The sequence below is a fragment of the Oncorhynchus kisutch genome, linkage group LG16 (assembly GCF_002021735.2).
Source record: "Oncorhynchus kisutch isolate 150728-3 linkage group LG16, Okis_V2, whole genome shotgun sequence".
NCBI classification, from domain to species: domain Eukaryota; kingdom Metazoa; phylum Chordata; class Actinopteri; order Salmoniformes; family Salmonidae; genus Oncorhynchus; species Oncorhynchus kisutch.
The window spans coordinates 10,429,102-10,438,081 of record NC_034189.2 but is presented as its reverse complement, the minus strand read 5'-3'; the positions used below and the strand labels follow the sequence as shown (position 1 = coordinate 10,438,081).

General features: G+C 51.4%; 1 protein-coding gene across 1 annotated transcript in view; it reads right to left on the bottom strand.

The window, feature by feature from the left end:
• Window positions 1-1,507: 1,507 nt before the first annotated feature.
• Window positions 1,508-8,980, bottom strand: part of LOC109882784 (protein Shroom4) — a 128,637-nt gene continuing 121,164 nt past the window's right edge. Inside the window, exons 7-11 of the mRNA XM_031793071.1 lie at window positions 8,912-8,975; window positions 6,584-6,685; window positions 4,227-4,397; window positions 3,277-3,405; window positions 1,508-3,041 (exon numbers count right to left, since the gene is read on the bottom strand). Coding sequence (XP_031648931.1) covers window positions 2,883-3,041; window positions 3,277-3,405; window positions 4,227-4,397; window positions 6,584-6,685; window positions 8,912-8,975 — 625 coding nt within the window. The 3' untranslated portion in view covers window positions 1,508-2,882. The remainder of the gene's footprint in view (window positions 3,042-3,276; window positions 3,406-4,226; window positions 4,398-6,583; window positions 6,686-8,911; window positions 8,976-8,980) is intronic.

Genomic DNA, 8,980 nt, shown 5'->3' with positions numbered 1-8,980 from the left:
ACACTTAGGTTGGAGTCATTAAAACTCATTTTTCAACCACTCCACAAATTTCTTGTTAACAAACTATAGTTTTGGCAAGTCGGTTAGGACATCTACTTTGTGCATGACACAAGACATATTACCAACAATTGTTTACAGACAGATTATTTCACTTATAATTCACTGTATCACAATTCCAGTGGGTCAGAAGTTTACATACACTAAGTTGACTGTGCCTTTAAACAGCTTGGAAAATTCCAGAAAATGATGTCATGGCTTTAAAAGTTTCTAATAGGCTAATTGACATCATTTGAGTCAATTGGAGGTGTACCTGTGGATGTATTTCAAGGCCTACCTTCAAACTCAGTGCCTCTTTGCTTGACATCATGGGAAAATCAAAAGAAATCAGCCAAGACCTCAGAAAGAAAATTGTAGACCTCCACAAGTCTGGTTCATCCTTGGGAACAATTTCCAAACGCCTGAAGGTACCACGTTCATCTGTACAAACAATAGTACACAAGTATAAACACCATGGGACCACACAGCCGTCATACCGCTCAGGAAGGAGATGCGTTCTGTCTCCTAGAGATGAACGTTCTTTGGTGCAAAAAGTGCAAATCAATCCCAGAACAACAGCAAATGACCTTGTGAAGATGCTGGAGGAAATAGGTACAAAAGTATCTATATCCACAGTAAAACGAGTCCTATATCGACATAACCTGAAAGGCCGTCAGCAAGCAAGAAGCCGCTGCTCCAAAACCGCCATAAAAAAGTCAGACTACGGTTTGCAACTGCACATGGGGACAAAGATCATACTTTTTGGAGAAATGTCCTCTGGTCTGATGAAACAAAATAGAACTGTTTGGCCATAATGACCATCGTTATGTTTGGAGGAAATAGGGGGAGGCTTGCAAGCCGAAGAGCACCATCCCAACCGTGAATCACAGGGGTGGCAGCATCATGTTGTGGGGGTGCTTTGCTGCAGGAGGGACTGGTGCACTTCACAAAATAGATGGCATCATGAGGCAGGAAAATTATGTGGATATATTCAAGCAACATCTCAAGAAGTTAAAGCTTGGACGCAAATGGGTCTTCCAAATGGACAATGACCCCAAGCATACTTCCAAAGTTGTGGCAAAATGGCTTAAGGACAACAAAGTCAAGGTATTGGAGTGGCCATCACAAAGCCCTGACCTCAATCCAATAGAAAATTTGTGGGCAGAACTGAAAAAGCGTGTGCGAGCAAGGAGACCTACAAACCTGACTCAGTTACACCAGCTCTGTCAGGAGGAATGGGCCAAAATTCACCCAACTTATTGTGGGAAGCTTGTGGAAGGCTACCCAAAACATTTGACCCAAGTTAAACAATTTAAAGGCAATGCTACCAAATACTAATTGAGTGTATGTAATCTTCTGACCCACTGGGAATGTGATGAAAGAAATAAAAGCTGAAAGAAATCATTCTCTCTACTATTATTCTGACATTTCACCTTCAAAAACAAAAGTGGTGATCCTAACTGACCTAAGACAGAGTTTTTACTCGGATTAAATGTCAGGAATTGTGAAAAACTGAGTTTAAATGTATTTGGCTAAGGTGTATGTAAACTTCCGACTTCAACTGTATGTCATCGGGATCTCAACATTCACACTTGTAAACTACTGAGTATGTAGTGAATAATGTGTTGTCCATGGATGCTAAGTAGTATGGTAGAGATAATATTGGGACATAATGGATTATGAGTGGATACTGTAAACTACTGAGTATGTAGTGAATAATGTGTTGTCCATGGATGCTAAGTAGTATGGTAGAGATAATATTGGGACATAATGGATTATGAGTGGAGAGAAAGAAGGAGCTTTTCTCTCTTTTTCTGCACAGATTATTTGATTATGTTCAACAGTTTAACGGAAAAATACTCTTCTAGCACCCCAGAGTCTCTCTGTCGTCTACAGAGAAGTTATAAATAAATAAATACTTTCTCCAGGCCTCTTCAGGAACACACGTTCACTAAACAACAACAACGTCCATCATGTGATTGTGGGGATCATGTCGGTAAGTTAATGATCCCCAATGTAACACCAAAGGGTAGGTGTGTTTTTAATTCACCAATACTACCAAGTGAAGACTTAAAACACTCTCAAGAAGTTTTGAGTGTCAAGAAAAATGGACTGAAGTGTTTTTTGAAAAGTTGGGCAGCACTTTTTTTTAGGACGTACTGGGGTTGTTCAGTGGTACCCATATCCCCATCCTGTAGGGTCTCAGTGTGTAGGATGGCTGTCTCCCCATAGTGCCTATACCCCAGGCCCATCTCCAACCCCAAGCCCTCCCATAACCCACTAACCTTCTCTTCTTCCTGGCCTTTCAGTAAAGCCAATGCCCCAGGCCCATCCTCCCATGTCCCATCCCTAACCAGTCCAACAAGGTTCTCCTCTATTTCTAGACCAACCACCCAAGCCAAGACTGAGGCTCTTCCCATGTCAATGTGATAGTGTCCATAGCCCATGGACAGCCCTAACCCCAGCTTTAAGGTTTCCTGGTTGGTTTAATAGTGTCCATAGCCCATGGACAGCCCTAACCCCAGCTTTAAGGTTTCCTGGTTGGTTTAATAGTGTCCATAGCCCATGGACAGCCCTAACCCCAGCTTTAAGGTTTCCTGGTTGGTTTAATAGTGTCCATAGCCCATGGACAGCCCTAACCCCAGCTTTAAGGTTTCCTGGTTGGTTTAATAGTGTCCATAGCCCATGGACAGCCCTAACCCCAGCTTTAAGGTTTCCTGGTTGGTTTAATAGTGTCCATAGCCCATGGACAGCCCTAACCCCAGCTTGAAGGTTTCCTGGTTGGTTTAATAGTGTCCATAGCCCATGGACAGCCCTAACCCCAGCTTTAAGGTTTCCTGGTTGGTTTAATAGTGTCCATAGCCCATGGACAGCCCTAACCCCAACCCCAGACTCTCCCTCAGCCCCCTTAACTGCTCCTCTCCCAGTCTGATCTTCTCCTCCAGCTGTCTCTGTTCCACTAGTAATGCTGCCTTCATCTTCACGTAGTGGCTGTAGTCACGGTGCTGTGGATTGATAGAGTTTAATTGATTGACACATCAATAATAACACTGGTATAGTAATCGTATGATAATATATGCCATTTAGCAGACACTTTTACTCAAAGCAACTACCAGTAGTGGGTGTATATGTTTTTTGTATGAATTGGCTCCAGCGGGAATCAAACCCACAAACGTCATGTTCTACCAACTGAGCCACATCTGTAATGAAAGTAGAATAGTGAAATAATGTGCTAGGTACCTGTTCTGGGGAGAGGCATCGTCCCAGGACCTTTCCTACAGCCTGCTCTCTGTGGTCAACGTGTTCCTTCAGGTCCTGGGCTTCAGACAGCTGGACCTGTAGCTGTCGCTTCTTCTCCAGGAGGAGGAGCTGGGGGGGAGGGGAGGGAGGGGGGGTGGAGAGGAGGAAGAGGGAGGAGGGGTGGAGAGGAGGAAGAGGGAGGGGGGGTGGAGAGGAGGAAGAGGGAGGGGGGGTGGAGAGGAGGAAGAGGGAGGGGGGTGGAGAGGAGGAAGAGGGAGGGGGGGGTGGAGGGAGGGAGAGGGGGGGGGTGGAGAGGAGGAAGAGGGAGGGGGGTGGAGGGAGAGGGAGGGGGGGTGGAGAGGAGGAAGAGGGAGGGGGGGGTGGAGGGGAGGAAGAGGGAGGGGGGGGTGGAGGGAGAGGGAGGGGGGGTAGAGAGGGAGGGGTGGAGAGGGAGGGGTGGAGGGAGAGGGAAGGGGGGTGTGGAGGGAGGGGGGGGTGGAGGGGGGGAGAGGGGGGTGGAGAGGAGGAAGAGGGAGGGGGGGTGGAGGGAGAGGGAGGGGGGTGGAGAGGGAGGGGTGGAGAGGGAGGGGTGGAGGGAGAGGGAAGGGGGGTGTGGAGGGAGGGGGGGTGGAGAGGAGGAAGAGGGAGGGAGAGGGGGGGTGGAGAGGAGGAAGAGGGAGGGGGGGGTGGAGGGAGAGGGAGGGGGGGTGGAGAGGGAGGGGTGGAGAGGGAGAGGGAGGGTGGAGGGAGGGGTGGAGGGAGAGGGGGTTGAGGGAGAGTGAGGGGTGGAGAGGGAGGGGTGGAGGGAGAGGAGGAGGGGGGTGGAGAGGGAGGAAGGAGAAGGGGGGGGGGAGAGGGAGGAAGGAGAAGGGGGTGTAGAGGGAGGAGTTTGTTTTAATGTTGTCCTTTTCTTCATTCATTCATTCAGTCTCTGTCTGTCTGTCTCTCACCCTCTCGTGGTGTCCAGTCTCAGTGTCCAGGTTGGCCAGGGAGCTCTCCACCCTCAGTAGCCGACCAGAGAGAGACAGCAGCAGACTGACAACCTTATCCAGGTCCCCGATAAACATCCTGAACTTATCCACCTCGTTGGGTTTACAGACCACTAGCACCAAGCTCTCAACCTAGAGGGGAGAAGACCTGGTTTAACTGTGGGGGGGGTGGTGTATGTATGCGGGTGCATGAACAGTACCCGTTTTTCTCTACATTGTAGCATAATAGTGAAGACATCAAAACTATGAAATAACACATATGGAATCATGTCGTAACCAAAAAGTGTTAAACAAATCAATATATATTTTATATTTGAGATTCTTCAAAGTAGCCACCCTTTGCCTTGATGACAGCTTTGCACACTCTTGGCATTCTCTCAACCAGCTTCATGAGGTAGTCACCTGGAATGCATTTCAATTAACAGGTGCGCATTGTTAAAAGTTAATTTGTGGAATTTCTTTGAGCAAATCGATTGTGTTGTTACAAGGTAGGGGTGATATACAGAAGATAGCCCTATTTGGTAAAAAAACAAGTCCATATTTTGGCAAGAACAGCCATAATAAGAAAAGAGAAACGACAGTCGATCATTACTTTAAGAGATGAAGGTCAGTCAATCCGGAAAATTTCAAGAACTTTCTTCAAGTGTAGTCGCAAAAACCATCAAGCACTATGATGAAACTGGCTCTCATGAGGACTGCCACAGGAAAGGAAAACCCAGAGTTACCTCTGCTGCAGAGGATAATATCCTTCCTGTTTGGCCCTGTCCGGAGGTGTCCTCGGATGGGGCCACAGTGTCTCCTGACCCCTCCTGTCTCAGCCTCCAGTATTTATGCTGCAGTAGTTTATGTGTCGGGGGGCTAGGGTCAGTTTGTTATATCTGGAGTACTTCTCCTGTCCTATTCGGTGTCTAAATGTGCGTTCTCTAATTCTCTCCTTCTCTCTTTCTTTCTCTCTCTCGGAGGACCTGAGCCCTAGGACCATGCCCCAGGACTACCTGACATGATGACTCCTTGCTGTCCCCAGTCCACCTGGCCATGCTGCTGCTCCAGTTTCAACTTCCACCTGACTGTGCTGCTGCTCCAGTTTCAACTGTTCTGCCTTATTATTATTCGACCATGCTGGTCATTTATGAACATTTGAACATCTTGGCCATGTTCTGTTATAATCTCCACCCGGCACAGCCAGAAGAGGACTGGCCACCCCACATAGACTGGTTCCTCTCTAGGTTTCCTCCTAGGTTTTGGCCTTTCTAGGGAGTTTTTCCTAGCCACCGTGCTTCTACACCTGCATTGCTTGCTGTTTGGGGTTTTAGGCTGGGTTTCTGTACAGCACTTTGAGATATCAGCTGATGTACGAAGGGCTATATAAATACATTTGATTTGATTTGATTTGATAAGTTCATTAGAGTTACCAGTCTCCGAAATTGCAGCCCAAATAAATCCTTCACAGAGTTCAAGTAACAGACACATCTCACCCTCAACTGTTCAGAGAAGGCTATGTGAATCAGGCCTTCATGGTCAAATTGATGCAAAGTAACCACTACTAAAGGACACCAATAATAAGAAGAGATTTGCTTGGGCCAAGAAACACGAGCAATTGACTTTACACCCGTGGAAATCTGTCTTTTTCTCTGAGATTTTTGGTTCCAACCGCTGTGTCTTTGTGAGACAGTAGGTGAACGGATGATCTCTGCATGTGTGGTTCCCACCTTGAAGCATGGAGGAGGAGGTGTGATGGTGTGGGGGTGCTTTGCTGGTGACACTGTCTGTGATTTATTTAGAATTTGAGGCACACTTAACCAGCATGGCTACCATGGCATTCTGCAGCGACACGCCATGCCATCTGGTTTGGGCTTGGTGGGACTATCATTTGTTTTTCAACAGGACAATGACTCAAAACACACTTCCAGGCTGTGTAAGGGCAATTTGACCAAGGAGAGTGATGGAGTGCTGCATCAGATGACCTGGCCTCCACAATCACCTGACCTAAACCCAATTGAGATGGTTAGGGATGAGTTGGACTGCAGAGTGAAGGAAAAGCAGCCAACAAGTGCTCAGCATATGTGGGAACTCTTTCAAGACTGTTGGAAAAGCATTCCACATGAAGCTGGTTGAGAGAATGCCAAGAGTATGCAAAGCTGTCATCAAGGCAAAGGGTGGCTACTTTGAAGAATCTAAAATACTACATGAGTCCATGTGTTATTTCATAGTTTTGATGTCTTCACTATTATTCTACAATGTAGAACATAGTAAAAGTAAAGAAAAACCCTTTAATGAGTAGGTGTGTCAAAACTTGTGTGTGTGTGTACTGTACATACCTCTTCTCCCAGCTGTGTGTTAGCCCGTATATCTTCCTGTAGACCTCTCTGTGCTTCTCTCAGAACTCCTAGCTTCTTACGGAGACTCTCCATCAACTGTTTCTGTATTGTGAGAGGATGAGGAGACAAGGAGGAGGAGACAGGGGGAGGGGGAGACAGGGGGATGGGGAGACAGGGGGAGGGGGAGACAGAGGGAGGGGGAGACAGAGAGAGGAGGAGACAGGGGTGATGAGGAGACAGGGGGGGGGGAGACAGGGGGAGGGGAGACAGAGAGAGGAGGAAACAGGGTGATGAGGAGACAGGGGGAGGGGAGACAGGGGGAGGGGAGACAGAGAGAGGAGGAGACAGGGTGATGAGGAGACAAGGAGGAGGAGACAGGGGGAGGGGGAGACAGGGGGAATGGGAGACAGGGGGATGAGGAGACAGGGGGAGGGGGAGACAGGGGGAGGGGGAGACAGGGGGATGAGGAGACAGGGGGAGGGGGAGACAGAGGGAGGGGGAGACAGAGAGAGGAGGAGACAGGGTGATGAGGAGACAGGGGGAGGGGAGACAGGGGGAGGGGCAGACAGGGGGATAAGGAGACAGAGGGAGGGGGGAGACAGGGGGAGGAGGAGACAGGGAGGGGGAGACAGGGAGGGGGAAGAGAGGGGGAGGAGGAGACAGGGGGATGAGGAGACAGAGGGAGGAGGAGACAGAGGGAGGGGAGACAGGGGAGGGGAGACAGGGGGAGACAGGGGGAGGGGCAGACAGGGGGAGGGGAGACAGGGGGAGACAGGAGGAGGGGAGACAGGGAGGGGGAGAAGAAGGGGGAAGAAGGAGACAGGGGGATGAGGAGACGGGGGAGGAGGAGACAGAGGGAGAGGAGACAGAGGGAGGGGGAGGACAGGGGAGGAGGAGACAGGGGGAGGGGAGACAGGGGGAGGGGGAGACAGGGGGAGGGGCAGACGGGGGGAGGGGAGACAGGGGGAGACAGGAGGAGGGAGGAGTCAGGGGGAGGGGGACAGGGGGGAGGGGCGAGACAGGGGGAGGGGCAGACGGGGGGAGGCGGAGACAGGGGAGACAGGGGAGGGAGACAGGGAGGGGGAGACAGGGGTATAAGGAGGACAGGGGGAGGGGGAGACAGGGGAGGGGAGGACAGGGGGAGGAGGAGACAGGGGGAGGAGGAGGACAGGGGGAGGGGGAGACAGGGGGAGGAGGAGCCAGGGGGGAGACAGGGGGATACAGGAGACAGGGGGAGGGGAGACAGGGGGGAGGGGAGACAGGGGAGGGGGGAGACAGGGGAGGAGGAGACAGGGGGAGGGAGACAGGGGGAGGAGGAGACAGGGGGAGGGGGATGACAGGGGGAGACAGCGGGAGGAGGAGACAGGGAGGGGGGAGACAGGGAGGGGGGAAAGACCAGGGGAGGAGGAGACAGGGGGAGACAGGGGGGATAAGGAGACAGGGGGAGACAGGGGGATAAGGAGAACAGGGGATTAGGAGGCAGGGGAGACGGGGGGGGACAGGGGGATAAGGAGACAGGGGGAGACAGGGGGATAACAGGGAGAGGGGAGAGGACAGGGAGGGGGAGACAGGGAGGGGGAGACAGGGGGAGGCAGGGGGAGGGGAGAGGACAGGGGGGGGAGACAGGGGGATAAGGAGACAGGGGGAGGGGAGACAGGTGGCGACAGGGGGGGAGAGACAGGGGGAGGAGGAGGAGGACAGGGAGGGAGGAGACGGGGGAGGACAGGGGGAGGGAGGAGACAGGGGGAGACAGGGGGATAAGGAGACAGGGGGAGACAGGGGGATAAGGAGACAGGGGAGACAGGGGGATAAGGAGACAGGGGGAGACAGGGGGACAAGGAGACAGGGAGAGGGGGAAGAGACAGGGAGGGGGGAGACAGGGAGGGGGAGACAGGGGGAGGCAGGGGGAGGGGAGAGAGACAGGGAGGGGAGAGACAGAGAGGGGGAGGAGACAGGGGAGGGGGGAGGACAGATAGGGGAGGGGAGACAGGGAGGAGGAGACAGGGGGAGGGGAGACAGGGAAGGGGAGACAGGGAGAGGGGGAGAGGGAGGACAGGGACGAGGGAGGCAGGGAGACAGGGAGGGGGAGACAGGGAGAGGGGGAGACAGGGAGAGGGGGGAGGCAGGGGGGAAGTAAGGGAGTTAATCATGGATCAACATACCATCTCTCTTCCTCTCACTCAACATTAGTGATTTAGTAAGTGAGATCAATTACATCGAAATGACAATATCGGCAGCAGTACTATCCTAACTTGTAAGACAGCTCGTCATCATCGCCATGTGTGTGCTAGTGAGTACCTTCATACGTGTATTTACATGGTTTATTACCTTATAAGACAGTTGGTCATCGTGGTCAGTATCTCTGGCATCTGAGCAGTAGTCTTTCATCTGAGTGAG